Source organism: Nicotiana sylvestris, chromosome 8, assembly GCF_000393655.2.
Source record: "Nicotiana sylvestris chromosome 8, ASM39365v2, whole genome shotgun sequence".
Taxonomy (NCBI): domain Eukaryota; kingdom Viridiplantae; phylum Streptophyta; class Magnoliopsida; order Solanales; family Solanaceae; genus Nicotiana; species Nicotiana sylvestris.
In genome coordinates this window covers 199,272,933-199,298,808 of record NC_091064.1, presented here as the reverse complement: position 1 = coordinate 199,298,808, position 25,876 = coordinate 199,272,933, and the positions used below count along the sequence as shown (strand labels likewise).

The 25,876-nt window shown below is 33.9% G+C and overlaps 2 protein-coding genes across 3 annotated transcripts; one reads left to right on the top strand and one right to left on the bottom strand.

Annotated features, from left to right (window-relative positions):
• Positions 1 to 16,994: 16,994 nt before the first annotated feature.
• On the top strand, positions 16,995 to 21,822 carry LOC104244802 (histone-lysine N-methyltransferase, H3 lysine-9 specific SUVH6-like). 2 transcript variants are annotated; one of them, XM_009800299.2, is made up of 3 exons: positions 16,995 to 17,139; positions 17,410 to 17,503; positions 18,516 to 21,822. In XM_009800299.2, the coding sequence occupies exon 3, from the start codon at positions 18,559 to 18,561 to the stop codon at positions 21,601 to 21,603; it is 3,045 nt and encodes a 1,014-aa protein (XP_009798601.1). In that variant the 5' UTR covers positions 16,995 to 17,139; positions 17,410 to 17,503; positions 18,516 to 18,558; the 3' UTR covers positions 21,604 to 21,822. The 2 variants fall into 2 exon arrangements, with proteins under 2 accessions (XP_009798601.1, XP_009798600.1); XM_009800298.2 differs by having other exon boundaries at positions 16,995 to 17,192.
• A 277-nt stretch (positions 21,823 to 22,099) lies between these two features.
• LOC104244803 (expansin-like B1) lies at positions 22,100 to 24,787 on the bottom strand. Its single transcript, XM_070153044.1, has 4 exons — positions 24,573 to 24,787; positions 24,396 to 24,505; positions 23,176 to 23,484; positions 22,100 to 22,479 (listed from the first exon to the last, which is right to left on the bottom strand). Exons 1-4 carry the CDS (start codon positions 24,706 to 24,708, stop codon positions 22,279 to 22,281), a joined length of 756 nt encoding a protein of 251 aa, XP_070009145.1. The 5' UTR covers positions 24,709 to 24,787; the 3' UTR covers positions 22,100 to 22,278.
• Between the last annotated feature and the right edge of the window lie 1,089 nt (positions 24,788 to 25,876).

The following is a 25,876-nucleotide window of genomic DNA, read 5'->3' as shown; positions in this document are numbered from 1 at the left end:
TTTTCAACTCGGGATTGGAGTGTTGCCAATATGACTCACTCTGCTGGGGATTCTTTTCGGCTATCAATTCATTTCCAGTTTATGATCCTCTTCTCTGCTGGGGATCGGGGTGTTATCCCCGACTTCTGTCTGCCTGACTTGGCACTTCTCGAATACTGATCGGGGGGTCTTTTTTGGACATCAATATGGGTTTTCGTGTCTGGCTAAAAGGAAAAAGGGTATCAAAAGGCTCAAAATAATTTTGACGGGTAAAACATTACAACTCTTGGAATCAAACTTTCTTTCCCAAAATTATAAACCCAACTTCTGCCCCAGTTTTTCTTGTTTGGGGATTCTTATTTTTTGTTACACTATGACCGAGCCGTGAGGCACCTACGTATCCTTCTTTGAGGAATCAGGTCAAACGTAGTTCTCAATTCCTTTGTTTTTTTTCCTGTGACTTTTCTTTTGTCTTTATTATCATTATTTTTTCTCTTCTCTTTTTCTTTCATTTTCATTACTGATTCCAAAAGAGGGGTATGAAAGAATAAATAAGGCTCAAAAGGGGAAGCAAAGGTTAAAGAGTTTGGATAGAAGAAAGAATTGTCTCCGTCATTTTATTCTCTGATAAATGTCAAGTACAAACAAACAACAATTACAATTACAATTACAATAAATCATACATAATATCTCTTAACTGCGTCAGAATTGATAGCCATGTCGATGCATTTCCCTTCAATATCTATTAAACATAATGTGCCATTGGGCTTGCTCTGTTCAGATTGCGATAATCAACACACACCCTGATTTTTCCATCTTTTTTGGCACTGACACCATATTAGCCAACCAATTAGGATATCGAGCGACCCGAATAACCTTAGCATTCAGCTGTTTGGTTACTTCTTCCTTAATCTTCACACTTATGTCGGTTTTGAACTTCCTCAATTTTGCTTGACGGGAGGAAATGCCGGGTTAGTGGGCAATTTGTGAACCACTAAATTGGTGCTTAAACCCGTCATGTCGTCGAATGACCATGCAAAACGTCTTTGATTTCAATAAGTGCTTTGATTAGTTCTTCCCTGATATTTGGTTCAATGTGGATGCTTATCTTAGCTTCCCTGATATCATCTGCATCCCCTAGATTGACGGCTTCCGTGTCATTTGAGTTGGGTTTGGTTTTTTTTTCTTCTTCAAATTGGCTCAACTCTCTGTTAATTTCTTCGAAGGCTTCATCCTCATCGTATTCCTACTCATCATCATAATCTTGTACTATAAGTTCGAAATCAGATTGATTTTTTAGACTAGGTTGAAGATCCATCGTGCATGTCATGTCATTAGAACCAGTATAAAGAGAACTGTTCAGAAGATAAAAAGAATAAGAAAAATTAAAACAAAATAAGGAATGAAGAAAAAAAACTTTCACTTTATTAAAATACGGGATAGCAAGGTTTCACACTTTGGCAAGCACAAAAAGAAATCTGGATTACATCCCTGGAATAATCCAGACAACAAGAAAGAAAATCAGAGCCCACTACCAAGACTCCCTTCGGATAGGAAGAGGAGTAGTCATTCAATTGTTGATTTTTGCTTTCAACCCCACAAACTGTACATCCGCCTTGCTGGACCCTTCCCCCATCACCATAACTGGCTTGTCATCTACATACTGCACCACTGCTTTCCACTGGTCGGTTTTTCTTTTGAACTATTTTCACTGGCACGGATCGTCATTACCGTTTGTGAGGGCTTCTTAAGCTCCCCTCCCTTGTGTACTAGTTCGATCATGTGGGTCTCATGGTGCGCCGATAGCGGATTCTGATTAATGTTTGGTGCTTCTGGATCCTGAACCTCGATCCTATTTGTATCAATAATCTCTTTAATGGCATTTTTCAACTTCCAACATTTCTTAGTATCGTGTTCGGGAGCCCCCGAACAATATTCACAGCTCGCTGACGGGTCAAGATTTCTAGGAAGGGGATTTGGCAATTTGGGCTCAATAGGATTCAACAGGCCTAACTGCCTCAATTTGTGGAACAGAGTAGTATAGGATTCTCCCAACGGAGTATATTTCTGCTTCCTCTCATTCTTGAAAGCTTGATTCCCACGGAAACCTGACCCTGGAGGATTTCTATAGGCCCTCGGAGGTGGATATGTGTATTGTGGATGTGGGTATGTGTTTTGTGGAGATGGGTATGTATTTTGTGGGGGAGGTGCATGCCATTGCGGTTGAGCCGGAGGCTGGGTATATGCTTGGGCGTGATGGGCGGAAAAGCGCGGCTCTGATGGTGGGTAGTAGGGTTGTGGAAGGCCATATGGCATGTGTGGGTAATTTGAGTGATGAGGTCTGGGCTGGTAGTGAGGAGGGGAACCTCCGAATCTGGACCAAGTACTTGCCTCGACTGTTGCGACCTCTTCTCTCTTCTTTTTCCTGAGCGCACCTCCCGTGCCGCTTTGGATAGCCTGATTTGTGGCCTCGATTGCCGAATAGCTCATTATCTTGTTGGACCTGAGTCCCTCTTCAACCATACTGCCCATTTTTATTATTTCGTTGAAAGATTTACCATCTGACGTCACCATGTGACCGAAGTAAGTTGGCTCCAAAGTTTGTAAGAAGTAATCCACCATTTCACCTTCCCTCATTGGTAGATCGACTCTTGCTGCTTGTTCTCTCCAACGGAATCCGAATTCCCTGAAGCTCTCTCTAGGCTTTTTCTCAAGTTTCAACAGTGTGAGACGGTCAGGGACGATCTCAAGGTTATACTGGAAGTGACCTGCAAATGCTTGTGCTAGATCGTCCCAGGTATACCACCTGCTAGGATCCTGCCTCGTGTACCATTCCAGTGCGGACCCGCTTAAACTTTGGCCAAAATAAGCTATCAGCAGCTCATCCTTTCCACCTGCCCCTCTCATCTTACTACATAAACCTCGTAGATGTGCCATGAGATCACCATATCCCTCATATAGATCAAACTTTGACATCTTAAAACCTGCCGGCAACTGAACATCGGGGAAGGGACACAAATCTTTATAGGCCACACTAACTTGGCTGTCCAATCCATGCATATTCCTGAAGGATTGCTCCAGGCTTTTCACTTTACGAAGCACTTCGTCCTGCTCCGGATTCTTAGCCGGCCTCTCAGTTTCTGCCGGGAGCTGAAGGTGAGGGGTGTAAGTGTATGGCTCGGGTTCTTTGAAGGTGAGTTCAGGAGGATAGTATTGGTTGTCGTGAACCTGATACACTGGTTTATCGGATGATTTTTGCAATGTGGCGGGTAGAGGTGCCACGAAAACAGGAACAGTTGGTGGAGGAGGGTTTTGTTTGGGTGGTGGAGCTTGGGGATTACAGGAAGTTTCCCCCTGATAGTATTGGGCAATGGGGAAGCTCGTTGATGGACCAGTGGAAGGGTGTTCCGGAGTCCGAGCTGGTTAGAGGGTAGGAGTAGGGGGAAGTATTGGTGATGTTTGTCCCCTAGCCCAGGCTAGGTGCATCCCAGCTATCTCTTGTCTCAACCTGTCTACTTCCTCCTTCATCATTTGTATCTCTGTCTTTTCCTCCTCAACACTTTTGTCCGAACCAGACATACTTTCCGGAATGGGCCCTTTAGATCTTGTGTGGTAATGGTAATCTGCCAGAATGTTCTAACGAGCTAACTGTTTCGAAATCTCTCTCTGGATAAACAACAAACTTGTTAACGTTAGAGTTTAACACATATTGCAATTTCACATTGGGGAATGCAATGTTCCTAGGCAGTTTAACCATTTCTAACATGTCTTTGCTTCGACTACATGCGTCATTCCGGCTTACTTTGTTTATCTCTCTTTTTATGTCCTTCTTTTCCTTTCTTTTATTCACTTTGCCTTTTCTTTTTTCTTTTTAGTGGTGGTCGAATCTTATGTGGATTGCCTACGTATCATGTCCCCGCATGAATCAGATCGGGCGTAGTTCTGTCACATAAAAGGTAAACAACAATAAAATATTTTTGGAATCACTTAAAAACGAACAACAGACTCGAAAGTCAAACGACCCACATTCTCTAATCAAAAGAAATACAAACTCAAGCAAAATAAAATGACAGATTCCTTCCCTTATATGCCGATTTTGACCAAACGGCTGTTTTTGCAAACGTGGTCCCTTCCCAATTTCACATGAATTTTGAGGCCGGGAAGATTATTTTATGACACTTCACAAACTTGTCCGTTCTTTTATGAAAATAGCCTTTTGACAACTGAAAGATACTCTAAGGCTATCTCGGCAAGAACGGTTTAAGACACCGCCGAAGCTGGCTCGGCTTATTTTGAACAAAAATCTAAACGGTATTCTTGACCACTGACTCTTTTTCTTATTATTTTTCAAATTAAAATAAAAGACCGGGTTTTGCCAACGCGGCCCTTCAGCACCCCGGGGACGAAGATTTTAAGGTTGTTTTAGCTAACCGACCAAAATCCTAAAAACATGACCAAAGGTGGCCATTTATGCAAAGTCAGCCTTCCGGCGTCCTTTTTGGGAACATTCAGCTATTTCTGACAAAAACAGCATCACTCAACTCTATGACGAATTTTTTTTGGCATTTTTGGCTATTTTTGCAAAATGGGAGGTTGGACCCGATGAGGGCTGCCTACGTATCTCACATCCTATGAGAATCAAATCGGCGTAGTTCGGGCAACATAAACTATACTTGTAAACAAGACTCCTTTCTCTTTTTTTTCAAATAAATCAAACTAAAAAAGATAAAAAAAATTCATTTTTCAAAATTTCGGCAGGGTTTTGACACTACTTGGACATTGGTTTTATTTTTCTAAAAATAAGTAGTTATCTCCCTACACTGCTATTTTCTTCTTCTTTTTTCACAATTTTTCAAAAATTCACAATTTCAGAAGCCGGTCAACATGCAGATCTGAAGCAAATAAATGTGCAAAACAAACAGGATGCACCAGGATGGTCTTTTTCATTTCAGGTTGCTTGTCCTAGACGGACCCAACCTCTGTTTGAGTCCCCTAAGTCAAATGCAACATGATGCAAATAAACGTTCCTACTAGGGATCCGGCATGAAGTCAAGTTATTCTAGGTTCAACCTGGGTATATGTTCTAGACAGTGTACCCGAGCGGACAACTCGAGTTGAGGAAGGAGCTCTTTTCCGAGAACCAAAAGGCCAGCCGGCTTAGAAACTTTCCGAGCCTCTTTTATTTCAGGGTATGACACTAATAGAATAGGGAGTCTCAACTAGTAAGCATATCCCCGGAGGTAAGAAGAGAAGGGTTTCGGCACAGTTTATATACAGTTCAGATAATATCAAAACGGTAAAAGCAGCATTTAGCACATTTAAGCTCAATCACAAGATAAAGCCAAATACAACAATTATTCTAGGCTCGAATTTCTAACCCTGAACCAGTGGTTCTGGGTTAAGTCCCCAGCAGAGTCGCCAGAGCTGTCACACCTCCTTTTTTACTTGCGCCACCGCAAAGGACGCAGAAGAGAGTTTTTCCAATTAAGGGACAATCAAAACGAGATTTATTTATTTATATTAGAGTCGCCACTTGGGAGATTTATGGTGTCCCAAGTCACCTGTTGAATCCCGAATCGAGGAAAAGAATGACTCTATTTAACAGTCTACGCACCAGAAATTCGGATAAGGAATTCTGTTAACCCGGGAGAAGGTGTTTGGCATTCTCGAGTTCCGTGGTTCTAGAACGGTCGCTCAACTATCATATTCGGCTTGATTATATGATTTTATACAATTATGAACCTACGTGCAAATTTTAACTGTTTACCGCTTTGTTATTATTTATTCAAAGAATTGCAACGTCGTGAGAATGCATCTCGAATTGCGCCACATAAATGTACCCGCAATTTTTGATACGTACCAACTTCGTTGAGATTTGGATTTGGGTCACATAAATGTGCACCCAAGTTTAGGAAAATAATATTATTAAATCCGCGCCTAAAGACTAACGCGTTATTATTTTGAGAAAAGTCGTAAAGTTCGCTATGCGGCCTGTCTCAAAATCTAAGCATTCGAAATAACTATCTGTTGAGGGCCCCACAATTTGTGTATTCTTGTTTGTCGAGACTCGTCTCATTCATTATTTTTAAAGGAATTTGCAACGTCATGGACATGAATCTCGAACCACGTCACAATCAATGCACCTGTGATTAGCGACACATTTCGACTCCGTTGAGATTTGGATTTGGGTCACATAAATGTGCACCCGAGTTTAAGAAGATAACATTATTAAATACGCGCCTAAAGCGACTAGCATATCATTATTTTGGGTAGGGCCGTGAAATTTGCTAAACGGCCCGTCCCGGAATCTAAGTATTTAATACATACATTTAACGAGGGCCCCGCCATTTATGTGTTTATCCAGCGAGGCTCATCTCATTTATTTTAAAAGGACAATCCTAAAGTGACTACATTTTTATTAAGTTTATCTCTAAAAGAAAATCTCCAAATTAATTACATGCTTAAAAAAGGGACGTGACTTATTAGTTATTAGTCTAAGACAAATGCAAATGGGAAATTGTAATCGAGCTTGTACAAAGGGAGATTATTTCGTTCCTTATTCTATTAGTTAATAACACTAAAGTTGAGTTTATGAATAGAACACGAGATTGACACCCGGTAATATCAAAACAAACCAACTACTCTTTGATTAATTTAAACTAACATTATTAGATGACTTCAACTATTGGAATTGACTATGTGTAATACAAAGTCATTTTTTTTACTCTTTTTACGACTTGTCGAAGAAATGCGTCAATGCTTAAAAAACCGACATTAGGCTAACATCAATCACTAACATTCGAGAATATTAGTTACTAACATTATTCACATGTTTGTAGAAATAGATTCAACAGTCCAGTTTATGCATTCCGCAGGCATTTGCATGATATTAATGAATGAGATATCCTAATATACAAATCAGTAGAAAAGCCAGATTAAACTTAAAGCTTCAAATCTTCATGTATATTCATGCTTATGTTTTCGGCTTGCAAATGACCAAGGTTGCAGTTGTGTACCTGGAAAATGGCAATACAAGAAGATGAAAGAGCAGTCAGCAACAGTAATAACACGGCAAGATAACAGCAACCCAACAACATCAATTCAAACCAGATTCGATGCCCGGGAAAATTTGAAGAAAACCAAACAAGCTCAATAGAACAACCCCAAAAGTTTATAAAAGACTAAACCGCAACAACCAACATCACCACAAACAGACTCAACCACGCGTGTATTAAACCCAAAACTAAACTCGTAGACTACTTTGTTTTTGTTTTCTCTTTTTAAACTCTCCATCACTCTCTTAAGATTTTCAAAAAAATGTTCAACCCCTCTCCAAAATGAATTCTATCCCTGTATATCCAGTGTATCCAGAGTGTATATCGAGTGCATACCTCTCTCTCCGCCCCCTCTTTTATTCTTCTCTCTATCTATTTTTCCTCTTTTTTAAACCCCCTTCTTCCTAAATTTTCTCTTCTATTTATAGCAAAATTTTCGAAATTTTGAGATTTGTTTTTTTTTTTAATTAAAATAAATCCCACTTACAAATTGCTTTTATTTTTTTAGAAAAAGAAATCCCACCTTTATTTACTTTTATTTTTAAAATTCCAACTTTAATTACTTTTATCTTATTTAAAATCCCACTTTTTATTTTTTTAAAAGAGAATCTCACTTTATTTAACTTTTCTTTAAAAAAACAAACCACTTTCTTTTCCTTTTTCTTTTAAAAATGCTACTTTCATTTACTTTAAATTTTTTAAATTTTCAGATACCTTTATATTTATTTTTTAATTCCAACCTTCTTTTACTTTTTAATTTTTTAAAATTTTCACAAAACTTTTTTTTTTTTTAATTTTCTACATTCTTTTACTTTTTTTTTAAAAGAGAATTCCACCTATTTTTACTTTTATATTTTTTTATTCAATACTTCCCTTTTTCTTATTTTTTAAATCATTCCCGAAATTATTATTTTTTAAAATAAATAAATAAATATTTTCGGATTTCTTTTATATAAAAAAACAAAAAATAATAAAAAATTATTAATAGTGATAATTCACCTTTTAATTTTTTTTGGTATTTTATCCTATAATAAAAAGTGTAATAAAGCTAAAATAATAGTAGGTTAAAACCCCCTAAAATATTTACATAAAAAAGTGATAAAAAATTAAATATTGTCAAAAATTAGGTGTTCACAGTTATAATTGACCTATTGTCTGATTTTAGAACACTTTCAAACCTATGCGCATTTTTACTTTTAAACCGCTTTTATTTAGTTATTTTTAGGAAAGATTCAACGTTATCTAAAACGCGTCTTGAACCACATCACATAAATGCACTCGCGGTCCACGACACATTTTATTTAATATTGTCAAGATTTAGATTTAGGTCACATAAATGCGCACCCGAGTTTAAGGAAATAAATTTAAATAGCGCGCCTAAAGCAACTACGCGTTTTCGGCTTTGCGAGGGCCATGAAAAATTTCAGAATGGCACACCTCAACTTTAAAAGAGTTATTATTAATTATTTGAGGGCCATGGGTTATCTAATTTTACACTATGGCATACCTCAATTTATTTCGCGCAAATTTGTACTCAACTAAAAAATGGCATGACCTACAAATATCACAGACGGGGCAAATGGACATCTCAAAATGCAAACAACCAAACTGATTCGAATCAAAACGAACCCATTTTGCTATTTAAACATTCGTCAAACGCATCCAATAGATCAAGACCCAAAAATTTATCGGTAACACATAAACGAGATTATGCCATGGGAATGTTAATTAATGTAGTCATATATGTAATATGCATGTGAAGTTATTCTTGACAAAGTAAGGCCCAAAACTATATGCAGTAAATCATATGGTCTCATTTGACTTAATAACATCCTTTAGAGCTTTTCCTTCAGAGTTTTTCAATTTAAACTAATGATAAAATAATACTTAACTCACAAACACATGCTAAAAATAACAACACTGCAAATGCAATGATATGGACTTAAACGGTAAATAATTATCTAGACGATCAATCCGCTAACTAGCATACAAAACAAATTTATGCTAATACCATGAAACAACTGAATCTTGCTCAAACTAACAGGAACGAAAATGAAAGAATTAATGAAAGAGAGAAAGGGACCTTGTGAAGCTTTTCAAATGTGCATTGATATAAAACTCAAATATACATCCAGGTTGAATTCCGACTGCCAAACTCGACCGGAGGAAATGGACAACAACAAAAGCTACGACCGGAACCTCAAACCGGCGACAAACTCGAATCAACGAAACATTTTCCGATGACCTCGACGAACAACCTCACCTCCGACAGTACCTCAATCGTGATTTCAAAACAGATTGAATGGACGATATCTGTAATAAACCAAGTGAAGCTTGAAACCATATTCACGTGCCTCTCATGCTCACAAAAACTCGACGAGTTCGCTACTGTCCCTTTCGCGTTCTGTACGCGTGTGTCGCTATGTAAGTGTTTTCCGGCGAGAGGGAGATGAGTGTCATGTTTTTCGTGACAGAATGGAAGGGAGGGGATCGACTACTGTTGTTCGTGGTTGTTCATGGTGTTGGCTGGTCGTTTGTGATGTGAAGCTTCGCCATAAATGGCAGCTTCGCGGTGAACGGAGGTCCAGCGACGACGACTGTTTGTTTGGTGTCTCTAATGGCTGCTTCAGGTTTTCAACATTTTGGTTTTCTAAGGAAGGGAACGAAGAAGATCCAAATACAGGGGTGGGGTCATTTAAATCTGAGAGGAAGGAGTTGGGGTCACTGCTCTTGGTTCTTTGTTGCTGAAGAAAATGAACAGGCGAGGGGGGGGCGTTTGAGGAAGACGACGCGCAGGGGGGTGGGTCTCTCTGGTGTTTGTTTGTGAAGAAGAGAACGAACGGAGGGTCAGTTTTTTTGAGAAGACGATGCGCAACCTTTTTTGTTTTCCTTCCGCGTTCTACTTTTTTTTTGATTTTTTAAGCACTAATTTATAGGTAGAGTCTAGGTTTAGGTGAATCTTTGTGTATTTTGCCATTAGTCCCTAGGTCTCTTATGTTAAGTCCTTAGGGTCTTCTTTATTTATTTTTTATTCCAAAGAAGAGTCTAGAAGGGTCCCTAGGCTTAATGGACTAATCCGAATTGGGCCAAGAATTGAGTTCTAAAACTCTTAAAATTATGACCCAACACCTTAATTGACTTATTTTAAAGTAAGATGAAAATACTACCACATGCCAAAGGCTAACATGAAACTATTATATATATATATATATATATATATATATATATATTTTAAATTTTCAAAATTATGTAAAGATAAAAATAAGTACTATTTTTGTATATTTCTATTTGAATTTATGAAAGATACGTAAGCTAAAAATATTTTTTTTGTAATTTTCTATTTTTATGAAAAAAATAAAGTAAAGAAGTTAAAAATAGTCGAAATAGCTATATTAGGCCTAAATTAAATATTTACATGCTAAAATATAATATTTTTTTGGGAAGAGTCAAAAATCACATGTCTACAGTAGGTTATAATGATGGGCGGTGCATGTGGTTGTTAATGGTGATGGGATGGTTGGTTGTGGTAGTTGAGGTGGATAAGTGTTGACTGTGGGTGAGAATAATGGTGGTTGGAGCAGTGGTGATGGTAGATGGTGATGGTCGATAATGGTGGCGACTATGATTGAGGATGATGGTGGCGTGGTGGTGGTGGTAGTTGAGTACAGTGGTGGTAGTGGCATGATGGTAGTTGATAATGGTAGGCGGTGACGACAGTTAATAATGAGTATGTGATAACATCTTAATAAAATTAAGTCTCTGTTATAGATCTTAATCATACAAACCTATTGCAGACCCATTAAGAGGTTGTGAAATGAAAAAAAACAAACACACTTAATGATTAAGATCTAATAATTAAAATTCAAACTTTAAAAACAAACACACTTAATGTATAATGTCTGAGTGATTAAGATTCAGACCTACGTTAAGTGCAAACAAATAATGCCTTAGGAAACTTTTGTAGTTGCTTCCATAAATTTAGTTTCCAATTATTTTGCAGTTAATATATCCAATTTAATAAAAGGTAGTAGAGACATTTTATGCTTTATATTAAAACTTTTCCTATAAAAATAGACAATATTTGGTCATATCTATATATTATTGAAAGTAGAGGACAAAGCCCTCTCCTAAAGTCAAGTGGCATCCTAAAAAAAAGCCACATGGCATAATTACTTACTAATTAGTTATTTAGTTAATAATTAGTTATTGATTATTATTTTTGAATTCAAATATCTATAAAAATGAATATAATAGAAAATAAAAAAATTACCATATATATATATATATATATATATATATATATATATATATATATCTTATATACTATAATTAAAAAAACAAATATAAAAATATATAGAAAAATAACTAACATTCAAATTGGTGGAGGTAGTTTCAAGTTGAAGTTTTAAAATTATTTTAAAATAAAAAATAAAAAAATAAAAATAAAATTAGCTATAATGAAAAAACGAAAAAAGAAGAAAAACTACCTATTCAAATAGGGGATTAGTTTCAAGTTGAAGTTTTAAATAATTTAAAATATAAAACGAAATTAAAAAATAAAAAATTATCAATTCAAATTCGGGAGTAGTTTCAATTTGAAGTTTTAAAATTATTTTAAAATAATAAAACAAAAACAAAATAAAAAAACTTTTGATTAATATTGTGGAGTAGTTTTTTTTTCTAATAAAAAAACTTTTGTAAATCATTTTCATTTTTCTTTTTTTGAAACAAAAGTGTATTTATTCATTAAAATTCAAACAATATTATTGAGAAACATATAATAAAAATTAAAATAAAAAATATTTTCAAGAGTAATAAAATATATATCTTTTATTATATTACAAAACAAATAGCAGAAAAAAATATTAAACAAGTAATATGCTAATAATTTTTATTAACAATATAATTATACTAAATATTAGATAATATAATAAACAAAAGTACATAACCAAAAAGGTATTTGATGACTATATAAGTGCCTTTAATTTAATAGAGATTCTATAAATTAAAATTTAGACATATCGATTCTATTTATATAGAATTGCCAATACAAATCTATATCTACATCTACTATATATATATATTATTAAAAGCCAAAGAAAAAGGCACCGCATTAATCAAAGTGATAGCCTAGAAAAAATCCAAATGGCATAATTAGTTTATAACAAAGAAATTATTTATTAAAAATTAACAAATATATTAACTACCTAAATAATCTACTCAAAAATGGGTGAGGATTGGTTCAGGTTAGTTACTTTCTTTATTTTATTTTTTAAAATTATTTTCGTTTTTCCTTTTTGATATAAAAAGTGAATTTAATATTAAAATTCAAACAATTATTATTGACAAAAATATAATAAAATTTAAAATAAAAAAATATTTTCAACAGTAATAAATATATATATCTTCTATTATATTACAAAAAAAATTAGTAGACAAAAATATTAAATAGGTAATATGCTAATAATTTCTATTAACAATATAATTATACTAAATATTGGATAATATAATAAACAAAAATACATAACAAAAAAGTTATTTGATGAGTAAAAAAGGTTTGTCTGCTAAATTTTCTTAAAAAAATAAAAGTTATTTGATGACTATATAAGTCTCTTTAATTCAATAGAGATTTTATTCATTAAAATTCATACAATATCTATTTTATTTATATATAATAGGAGAAGCAAATTATTGTGATAATTCCAAATGTAACATTAAAAAATTAACATAGTGTCAAATTTTAGGACAAAGCTCCAACAAATTTGAAGATTCAAAATTTATTTACAAAAAATGATTAAAAAAGACACAACAAAATTAACTACCTAAAATTAACTACTCAATATGGGTGCTATAATAAAGATAAATATATAACAAAAAAGTTATTCGATGACTGCATAAGACCCTTTAATTTAATCGAGAATTTGTTAATTAAAATTCACACAATATTATTGGGAACAATAGAATATACATATATATATATATATATATATATATATATATATATATATATATATATATATATATATATATATTATTAAAAGCCAAAGAAAAAGGCACCGCATTAATCCAAGTGGTAGCCTAGAAAAAAGTCATATGGCATAATTAGTTAATAACAAAGAAATTATTTATTAAAAATTAACAAATAAATTAACTACCTAAATAATCTACTCAAAAATGGGTGAGGATTGGTTCAGGATAGTTACTTTCTTTATTTTATTTTTTAAAATTATTTTCGTTTTTCTTTTTTGATATAAAAAGTGAATTTAATATTAAAATTCAAACAATTATTATTGAGAAAAATATAATAAAATTTAAAATAAAAAAATATTTTCAACAGTAATAAATATATATATCTTCTATTATATTACAAAAATAATTAGTAGACAAAAATATTAAATAGGTAATATGCTAATAATTTCTATTAACAATATAATTATACTAAATATTGGATAATATAATAAACAAAAATACATAACAAAAAAGTTATTTGATGAGTAAAAAAGGTTTGTCTGCTAAATTTTCTTAAAAAAATAAAAGTTATTTGATGACTATATAAGTCTCTTTAATTCAATAGAGATTTTATTCATTAAAATTCATACAATATCTATTCTATTTATATATAATAGGAGAAGCAAATTATTGTGATAATTCCAAATGTAACATCAAAAAATTAACATAGTGTCAAATTTTAGGACAAAGCTCCAACAAATTTGAAGATTCAAAATTTATTTACAAAAAATGATTAAAAAAGACACCAACAAAATTAACTACCTAAAATTAACTACTCAATATGGGTGCTATAATAAAGATAAATACATAACAAAAAAGTTATTCGATGACTACACAAGACCCTTTAATTTAATCGAGAATTTGTTAATTAAAATTCACACAATATTATTGGGAACAATAGAATATATATATATATATATATATATATATATATATATATATATATATATATATATATTATTAAAAGCCAAAGAAAAAGGCACCGCATTAATCCAAGTGGTAGCCTAGAAAAAAGCCACATGGCATAATTAGTTAATAACAAAGAAATTATTTATTAAAAATTAACAAATAAATTAACTACCTAAATAATCTACTCAAAAATGGGTGAGGATTGGTTCAGGATAGTTACTTTCTTTATTTTATTTTTTAAAATTATTTTCGTTTTTCTTTTTTGATATAAAAAGTGAATTTAATATTAAAATTCAAACAATTATTATTGAGAAAAATATAATAAAATTTAAAATAAAAAAATATTTTCAACAGTAATAAATATATATATCTTCTATTATATTACAAAAAAAATTAGTAGACAAAAATATTAAATAGGTAATATGCTAATAATTTCTATTAACAATATAATTATACTAAATATTGGATAATATAATAAACAAAAATACTTAACAAAAAAGTTATTTGATGAGTAAAAAAGGTTTGTCTGCTAAATTTTCTTAAAAAAATAAAAGTTATTTGATGACTATATAAGTCTCTTTAATTCAATAGAGATTTTATTCATTAAAATTCATACAATATCTATTCTATTTATATATAATAGGAGAAGCAAATTATTGTGATAATTCCAAATGTAACATCAAAAAATTAACATAGTGTCAAATTTTAGGACAAAGCTCCAACAAATTTGAAGATTCAAAATTTATTTACAAAAAATGATTAAAAAAGACACAACAAAATTAACTACCTAAAATTAACTACTCAATATGGGTGCTATAATAAAGATAAATACATAACAAAAAAGTTATTCGATGACTACATAAGACCCTTTAATTTAATCGAGAATTTGTTAATTAAAATTCACACAATATTATTGGGAACAATAGAATAAAATTTAAAATAAAATTATTTCAAGAGTAATAAAATATATATCTTCTTTATATTACAAAAATAAAGTAACAGAGAAAAATATTAAATAAAGTAATATGCTAATAAAAATTTCTATTAACAATGTAATAATACTAAATATTGGATGATATAATAAAGAAAAATACATAACAAAATGTTATTCGATACCTGTATAAGTCCCTTTGGTTTAATAGAGATACCATTCATTAAAATTTAGATAATATTATTAAGAATAGCATCATAAAACATAAAATAAAAAATATATTTCAACACTAATAAATTATATATCTTCTCTTATATTATAAAAAGAAAGCAAACAGACAAAAATATTAAACAAAGTAATATTCTAATAAATTTTTTCTATTAACAATGTAATAATACTAAACATTGGATAATATAATAAAGAAAAATATAGAACAAAAAACGTATTTACTGACTATACAAGTACTTTTAATTTAATAAAGATTTTATTATTAGGTATATCGCATTGACAAATAAGATGACAATTGAAATTTATTAAAGCAATACGATCTAATAGGATCAAACAAGCCCGATCACAATTTAATTTAATTAATATTTTTCAATATTGATCGCGCATGATAATGGTTCATGCTAGTAGCTAGTAGTGATTTGTAGTGGCGATTATGATTGGGGATGGTGGTGGTGGGTGATGATAGTTAATAATGTCGGGTGGTGGTTTGTGATGGAGGAAGATGGTGGTAGGTAGGGGTGTTCATAAAAATACGAAAACCCGAACCAAACCGAAAACCAAACCAAACCGACCAAAAAAACCGATACTTTTTGGTTTGGTTTAGTTTTGGTTTTGAAATTTTAAAACCGATCAAATTTGGTTTGGTTTTGGTTTTAATAAAAAAAAAACGAACCAATCCGAATATAGAAGTAGCTATTTTAAATTTATTATTACACTTATATATATATATATATATGTATTTTTTTTTATACACAATTTCAAAATTTTTATAGTAAATGTTAATCGTTTGCACTTTTAGTACAGGTCTTTACTTTTACATTCTAGTTTGATTGGTAGTTTTCTTTTGTTAAGTGTAAGAATCTATTTCATGTTAAAAATAATATATTTTTAATTGAGTCCTTCAATTATTCATCACTATTTGATTCAATTATCATCAATATATCTTGGTAAATAATAGATTTCTCAAATGGTAATTGATTTGATAGTGATACGTTGAAAATGTGATCGCCGAAATATGTGTTTGGTAGAGTATGTCTTATATTTAAGAAAAAACCGACAAATAACCGAAAAAACTGAAAAACCGACAGAATCAAGAAAAACCGATTTAATTGGTTTGGTTTGGTTCTAATATTTGAAAAACCGACTAACTTGGTTTAGTTCTTTTTACGGAAAAGTCGACCCAAACCGAACCATGAACACCCCTAGTGGTAGGTTATAATGATGGGCGGTGCTGGTTGTGGTTGTTAATGGTGATGAGGTGGTTGATTGTGGTAGTTGAGGTGGATAAGTGTTGACTGTGGGTGAGAATGAAAGTGGTCGGAGTGGTGGGGATGGTAGATGGTGATGGTCGATAATGGTGGCGGCTATGATTGAGGATGATGGTGGCGTGGTGGTGGTGGTGGCATGATGGTAGTTGATAATGGTAGGCGGTGACGACAGTTAATAATGAGTATGTGATAGTATTTTAATGAAATTAAGTCTCTGTTATAGATCTTAATCACACAAACCTATTCAGACCCATTAAGTGATTGTAAAGTAAAAAAAAAAATACTTAATAATTAAAATCTGAATAATTAAGATTCAAATTTTAAAAACAAACAAATTTAATGTGGAATGATTAAGATTAAGACCTCCATCAAGTGCCCAAGGAAACTTTTGTAGTTGCTTCCATGAATTTAGTTTCCAATTATTTGGCAGTTAACATATCCAATTTAATAAAAGGTAGTAGAGACATTTTATGCTTTATATATTAAAACTTTTCCTATAAAAATAGATAATAATATTTGGTCATATCTTATTTACAGCGGTAACTCCTGTTTTATCCAATTTCTTTTACTGTCTTTCACTCGGACAGTTTCCAGAAATGGTTACAGTTACAAAAATTGTCAGTAAGCAGAAGACCACCAACGCCATTTTCCATTCATGAACCCTTAAATTGTTGCTCCCACTCAAATATCTTAACAAACCCACGTTCACATTATTTGTTAATCAAATGCCTCTTCAATTTTCATCACATTACTGGAATCGGTAGCTGACTCATTGCTTCCTTCTCCCTCTGTTTCTACACCTTTTTTTTTCTGGTATTTTTTTTGCTAGCAATCCCATTTTTTGTTTGCTTCTTTTGAAGATATTACTGTTTCAATGAGTTTATGTGAAATGCTTTGAAGTTTTCTGAATTTTTACTAATTTTTCCCACTTTTCCCCCTTTTTCGGGCTCTTCATTTCTTTGCTGAGTATTTTGCATTTTTGCATTTTGTGAACTGTTTTTCATACTTTTTGCATATTTGTTTATGGTAGGAAAGCAGCTGGTTGTGTGGTGTGTGGTGAAGGATTAACTATCATCTAGTTCCCTGAAGTGGAAACGTGGAAGTTCATTCTCAAAATCGGCATGGTTTAGTTCCTTATTCTCTGCTTTTTCCTAGCATGATAAACCCTAATGTGCTCTAAATTCTTTGTCTGTTGTAGCTTAGCTTCACTTTGTTTTCTGAAATATTTTTAATTTTTAATTCTAGGAATAATCCCTTTATTCTACTCCACCACCTTTTCTGGGGGCCCCTTTGGTAAATGGGTTGTGAATATGTTAAGGGCTATCTAGAATTTGAATCTTCTTCAGCTGACATTTTACTTATTGTTTTTTTGGTTTCCCACCCGGTGTCCCACCCGGTGTCCGGTATCCGCATTGGAGTCCGACTATATAAAAGTCTCATCCACTGCACCACATCCTTTGGTGGTGACATTTTACTTATTGTTATTGGTATATTTTGTATACAATGTAGTCTAAACATCGAGGGCGGATGTAGAGTGTAATGTCTTTGGCTCGGACCCCGTATATGTGTTAAAAAATTCACTATAAATAAGTACAAATACTGATTTCGAGCCCAGTAAGTCACTGGGGTTGTGGTAGAATCCAAACTTGAATCCGCATAGTTCAAGTTCTAGATCATACCGGGTTCGTACTTTTTGCTCTTGGAGAAAATAGAAGTTTCAGTCATTATCATTTAGAGTTTTAGGCTAAGATAGCAAGAAAGGCCCCAAGATGAATATCCATCAAGGTCATTAACAGAATTTGGTTAGAAAAATGTCACATGACCCGTGTGACCTTTTTTTTATTTTTTATTTTTATTATTAATTTTTTTTAAAATTGTTTCTTGTCTTTTTAATTTGAGTACTCATATGTGAAGCTCAAAATTTTGTCTCACTTCTCATTCACCACATAAAAGCAAATTAGTTAGAAGATACTTAACCAAAAAGATTTTAACAATGTAAGTACCGAAAAACAACTCACACTTAAAACTGGTAGAGAATCAGAATGTTATCCAACTTTCAATGATCATAGTATGTCACATAAAGCTTTTGCTTCTCCGTTATCTATTAATTCTAATATAAAGTATTTGTTGTTTCAGCATTTCAACTAGCCAAAACAAGGATTCATTCATTTGGTGGAGGATGGTGTCACTTTCAAATAATGGTTTATCCGATGAATGCATGAAGAAGCGGCCATCAGAAAATGGTTATCACACCTTGCATTTTGGCGTTACTCCAAAACATAAAGTTCGAAAAGTCTGGGCTGTGCGGGATTTCCCCTCAGGTTGTTGTAGAAATGCTCCAAAAATTGACTTGAGCCACAAGGAAAATGCTGTGGTCACCATCAGTGAAAATATGGCGGATAAGCTGGTGGCTCATGGTGGGAATGGTCCTAACAACGGGATTGAGTTCTGTTCTGTTGAAGTTGTGGACTGTCTCTCTAACATCCAAGAGAATGAAGAATTGGATAAGTTGGCCGAGAACGCATTAGCCAAAACCACGAGTGTGGTAGAAAACAGGGTGGAAGAACCAACAAGTCATGCCAGATCTCTTGGATTTGAGTTGTCTAAAGATATTGAAAGTAGTGAAATGTCATTGCTCAAGAAAGCAAAAGTCATTCAGTGTGATGAATTGGTGAAGGAAGTTGATGGGGAGAGAAGTTCAATTTTGGTTAAAAATGTGGTCAGTATGACTGATGGGGCAATTCCTGTTTGTGATGTGAAAACTTTCTCACCACCTCAGTGGCCAGTCAAGAATGGAAATGCTGCAGATAACAGTTCCTCCTTGCCAAAGAATAAGTACTGCCAAAGAAGAGTCTTCGCTGTTCGTGACTTCCCTCCATTTTGTGGAAGAAATGCTCCTATGCCAACTGAACAAGATCGCTTGGGTGGTAATGAAGCAAGCAAGAGAGTGGTTGTGCTCGATAAGGAAGTTACAGAAAATGAATCGATTGAGACGTCGAAAAATGTTATGGGTACTGGGACATCGCACATGAAGTTGACTGCAAGTCAAGAAGCTGATTCTTTGAGTAAGATAGAGGTTACTGGTTCCAAATGTAGCTTAATGGAACGAACAACAGTTTGCATTGAAAATCCCGAAGGTGTCCATGACAGTTATATTGGGAGGAGCCAACTTGAAAGAACTATAATTTTGCCAGAGACAGTGATGAAAAAGGAGAATGATGATGCAGGAAAAATTGTGGGGAAGGAGAATATCGTATATTCACAGAATGAGTGTGAAAAGGCTACTACTGCAAGGCATGCTCTTGGTTCTGTAAATGAAAATATTAGGCCAATTGTGCATGATCTGATGGCAGAGCCATACTGTCCCTGGAAGCAGATGAATCAAACTAGTTTAGATGGTGTGACGAGGAGAAACCAAGTTCAAAAGCCTAACATGCATCGGCAGAAGAAATCCTTAGCTGTTGCCAGAAAAAGTATTCCTAAAACAAAATTTTCACGGAGACAATTTGGCAGGACTAAATCAGGTTTCATTGGTGAAGCTGCAGAAGGATATTCAAATGCACTGGTTGCCAGCAACGGTAGAGCATGTGGTTTGAATAGGGAGGCACTACCTGAAGAATCTCCAATTGGACGGGGGCACCGTGAATTTAATGTGAATCTGCCCCCTTTTGGTTCCAGCAGCAATGATGCTCGTAGTAAAGTCAGAGAGACTCTTCGTCTGTTTCAGTCTATTTGTAGAAAAATCTTGCGAGGGGAAGAATCAAATGGAGAAGTAAAACCTAAGCAAAAAGATAAAAAGAACAGAAGGATTGATATTCAAGCATCGAATTTTATCAAAGAAAAAGGGAAGGAAGTTAATACAGGACCCCGGATACTGGGAGAAGTTCCAGGAGTTGAAGTAGGAGATGCGTTCCAATACAGGGTTGAACTTGCTCTTGTGGGAGTTCATCGCTTATATCAAGCCGGTATTGATTTCCTGAACAATGGAGGAATGCTGGTTGCAACTAGCATTGTTGCTTCAGGGGGCTATGACGATGATTTGGGAGATGCTGATGAGCTGATTTATTCTGGGCAAGGTGGAAATTTGACTGGCAAGGACAAAACCCCCGAAGATCAGAAACTTGTGAAAGGTAATTTAGCCTTGAAGAATAGTATAGCTACAAGGAATCCTGTTCGGGTGATTCGTGGATCTAAGGCTGAATCCACAGATGGAAGAGCTAATTTGGTGACGACTTATGTGTATGATGGCTTGTACACTGTTCAAAATTATTGGGCAGAACGAGGGTCACATGGTAAGCTGGTCTTTATGTTTAAGTTGGTGAGAATTCCCGGACAAGCAGCGCTTACTTGGAGAGAAGTAAAGTCATCAAGAAAGTCCAAAGTGCGGCATGGTGTTTGTGTTCCTGATATTACAGAAGGAAAGGAGTCATTGCCAATAACTGCTGTGAATACAATTGATGGTGAGAAACCCCCACCATTCAATTACATCAAGAAGATGATATATCCGGATGGTTTCCACCCTGCTCCACCTAAAGGCTGTGATTGTATTGGTAGATGTTCTGATGCCAAGAGGTGCTCATGTGCAGTTAAAAATGGAGGCGAGATCCCATACAACCGCAATGGGGCTATTGTTGAAGTTAAGCCTCTTGTGTATGAGTGTGGTCCTTTATGTAAGTGCCCTCCTTCGTGCTATAATAGAGTGAGCCAACATGGTATTAAAATTCCGCTGGAGATCTTCAAGACAGATACAAGGGGCTGGGGTGTGAGAGCTGTAACTTCTATCTCTTCAGGAACCTTTATCTGTGAGTATGTAGGAGAAATTCTTGAGGACAGAGAAGCCGAACAAAGAATTGGTAGTGATGAATATCTTTTTGATATTGGAAAGAACTATAGTGATTGTACTGCTAACTCTTCTGGACAAGCAGACCTAAATGAATTAGCAGATGAGGGTGGTTTTACCATTGATGCAGCGCACTATGGAAATATTGGACGATTTATCAATCATAGTTGTTCACCCAACTTGTATGCACAGAATGTTGTTTATGATCACGAGGATAAGAAAATGCCTCATATCATGCTATTCGCAGCAGATAATATTCCTCCCTTGAAGGAGCTTTCTTACCATTACAACTATGCTGTGGATCAGGTTTATGACTCTGATGGCAAGATCAAGGTGAAGAGGTGCTTTTGTGGATCTTCAGACTGTACTGGTAGGATGTACTAGGATTCGTAAAGTTCCGCTACTGTAGTTGAATGGAAGAATTACTCATATGTCATTGTCTTTTTTTCCCTCTGCAATAGTATTTCTTCTTGTTTAGTCTGAGATGCTATGTTATTATGTGCATGCCGGTTGTTCATGGAAACATAAGCTTGTATAGGCTGACTACTCTTATGTAATGGAGCTACAACTTTCTTCTGTACCTACTGCTTCTTGTTGATTCCATCAATGAAACTTCTTACTTCACCAGAAGAAGCTTGTATAGGCTGACTAGTGTGATCCCATTCGGAACCAGACATTTTTGCACCAGTACTCGGCCTTTTTGTTTGATCTTTTAGACAACTTTATGAATCGGTTAATTTGCTTTCTCATCTCCTAATTACATGAATCAGGTTTCACTTTACTCTTTTCAGTTGCCAAGAATAGCATTTTACATCTCTAGTGGAGGATGCAGGATTTCTGCGGTTGACATGTAAGGAAATGTCAAGACAAACTGCACGAATAACACAAGATACGGCAATGTTTTATTTCATATTCTCTTTACAACAATACACGAATTTCAGCCTTATTATTAACAAACAAACATTTGGTTAAACCACAATGGCTGATGACCTACACAAACTTCATTTGACTCCAAACCATAACAGAGAAATTACAAACTAGCGAATTATATATACTTGTTCAAGGAATCTGAATGTCAGTTTCATAGGCAGATCCAGCCTTCCAGTGATCAGGGATAACAGTCTTGTCAGACTGCACCCATTTGGTTTTTCCATCTTCTTTTATTTGGATCTTCAGCTTCAGATTTCCCTTTGGTGGGTTGGACAAGTCGAATACTGCTCCATATGACCTCCTCATTGCTATCCATTTGTGGCTTTTTTCCTGTGTATATCAACCCATAATTTTAATATCAAAAACTAAGAATAATTTATTCATACGTATTCAATCAATTCATTTTAGTATATTCTTTTGTTCAATGGTCGGTATCCATTTTCCAAATTAGAGCTTATACATATTAATAGCTAGCTACTCAATTGCTTAAACTAAGAATGCCTAGGGGCGGCCCTTCCCTAAAGCAGGTAAAACAACTGCTTTAGACCTCACATTTGTGGGGCTCTATTGTTTTTTATTACACCTAATCGGCTATATATAAGTTAAAAAGAAATTTCGTGAATGGAAAAAGTAAAATTACATGGGAAGTTGTATAAAAAGAGAAAACAAATTTGACCTATATTGTCAATTGAGAAAGACTTATTAAAAGAAATTGATTATAAGATAATTATTAATAACTTTGCATCTAAATAAGTAGAAAAATAGACTTCAAATAAGATAATAATAATTTTTTTTTAAAAACGTTAAAGGCCCCTCATTAAAGTTTGGCTTTAGGCCACAAAATTCGCCGGGCCGCTCCTGAGAATACACAGTGAATATATAATAATATTTATTATCCATGTATAATCAATGTATAATTTATGTATATCGAAAAGTATATAATGAATCTAACTGGCTATTTGTGTAAAGATTCCAAAATTAATCATCAAATTGAAGTTTAGAAATGGGCATATATAGTAGATATACCTCGTATATTTCTACGGCTAGGATATCAGCGTAACCACCGTTGTTCAATAGAAGTATGGCAAGGTAGCCATTATAGTTGCTATGTTCATTGACCTTGATAATGAGATTGCCATATTTGCAAGAAACTCTTTTGTAATCGACATCGACCACGCCCTTTGGGAACAACATGTGAGCTAACTTAGGATGTTTAGCCATTTTGGCGAAAGCATCTGAGCTTAGAATGAAGTCAGTTCCTGGCCCTTCTCCACTGTCTGTCACCTTCACCTTAACTCCCACGTCACTGCATAGTGCCTTGTCCTTGCACCTCACCTGTTAATATTTCGTGTCGGAAATACTGGGTTAAATTGAAGTTATAGAAGATAATTATTAAACTCTATTCGGCTCTACTTGCAATAAAATCTTATAATCAGCTATATATACTTTGTGAAACACACATGTATAGACTTAGGAAATTTGGGTCCACCATAAAGGTGAAAATAACACGTACTAGACAGTTTTTGGACTGACAATTGAAAAATAGTCAGCGTTTGCAAGTTCATTAAAAAATAGCGACTATTAATTTGCTGAAACACAGAAAGTTCCAGCATAATATAATATGCTGGATTATGGAGCTCATGCGTATAAACTTCCAGCATATTATGGTGAACTCCCGCACATTATGACATTCAACACATTATGTTGGAATCTCATATGTAAAATATTCGAACTCCAGCATATTATGCTAGAATTTTTTCGGATTTTAAGGATATTTTTGTTCAAATTTTATCTTTATGTGAAAAAGTAGCTAAATTCCCATTACTTTTGAAACTGTGACTATTTTTCAATTACCAATTGTAAATCTGGCTATTTCCAACTTTTTTTCCTATATAAGGGAGTGTTTTAAGGCCCATTAGAGTTATTAGTTAACCTTACTATTCTCTATATAAGTACACTTATATAGTACAATGACTTATATAGTACAATGAAATATACTCTCTGCACTATAGTTTTACGCTCTTTCTTTCTCAATCCCACTCAGGGTTAGGTGGTTACTCCAACATATCGTGATAACCATCGCCGCCCGCCGGTCAGTAATTCCAGCCGCGGTTCGCTTGCTCCCGCTACGAAGAACAAATAATTTCTCTTTTACGTTTTACGCGCTATCTACTTAGCATAGATTAACGTAATCCTTCATAGACTTTAATTATGACGTAAAGTAATATGCAAGTATTTAGTAGTACCTGATAACATGCACCACAACCAACTCCATTCTTATAGAGTTTCCAGGATGCGGCGGTAACCAGCCCATCATTCACATTTCTGCCATACTCTCCATAACCACAAGCTCCACCTGTTCAAATATTAATAAAGCAGTTATACAAGAAACTAAAAACAGTTGAAGAAACAAGTCAACTTACTTGGTGTTCCTTTGCCATCGGAGGTCTTATAAAATGTAGCTTTGGAATCATAGCTCTGAGTACCATAGCAAAGTGCAGGCAAAAGCAAAATCATGCAGATCATAAGAGTGGAAAAATAGTTGACAGAAATAGCCATGTTTTCTTGTAATTGTGCTTACTAGAAGATAGACTTGAAATGGATGCTAAAAATGTAAAGAAACTAGTTTTTGGATGAAGAGAAGTGCAGGAATGAAAATCCCTATTTATAGTTGAGTGTCCTAAGGGCAACTATTGACTTTACTTCATGGCCAACTTTGTAATAGTCTTAATTAGCTTTAATTTGATACGTAACCAAATATTCAAAGTACCATATGGTTTTGGTCTTCTGACCCAATTATAAAATTTAGATTATCAGATCATGGAAAAATACTTGCTTTCTGATGTTAATTCCCATAGTTTTAAAATAGATTAGCGATACTTGGTGCTAGAACAAGCCATTATTTCTAATTAATCAATGGGTGGCGCTTTCTTTTCTCGCGTACGTTTGCTTGACTATATATTTATCTTAAAATCTGGTTTGGGAACAGCTCATTGTTTGGGAATTTAAGTCATATGTCGTACAGGAATGTCTTTATTAATCTTTATTAATTTATTGTTTAATCGCTAGACTTGTAATTTATGTTTTTTTAGACTAGGCATACACTTCTAATTATAATTTTTGTATAAAATCCCTATTTATAGTTGAGTGTCCTAAGGAAGGTATTGACTTTGTATTAATCTTGGCTTTATCCAAAAATAAATATTCAAAGTACCATATGTTTTTGTGCTTATAAAATATGGATCACACCATGGATTTTTTTTCAATTCTGATTTTAGTGTAAGCTAACAATTTCACGACCTTCTGCAAAACAACAAATAGCTAAAGATGAAAACAACTCATTGATTAGGAGTGTAAAGTCATATGGCATCGAGGAATTAATATCTTTATTTCTTGTTTAATCACTAGACTTGTAATTCAGTAATCAGACTGGCTATAGACTTGTTATAATTTGTGAATGGCATACCACACATGCTATCTTCGAGTTCAAATTGTTTTTCCACATTTTCATGGCTTTTTGTTGAGCTAATGGAGTACTTGGCTTCTAAGCTAAAGCACAAATAGTTACACATAGCAGTAACAATTGTCTATTTAATTTGTTCATTTGGGCCATTTTGTATATTGAGCAATTTTTGTAGTATTTGCATTTAATGGTCACAATATTGCCGGGTTGGCAGTTTTAGGCCCAGATTATAAATAGAGTATGGTGGCTGTTTGTAAGACCGAT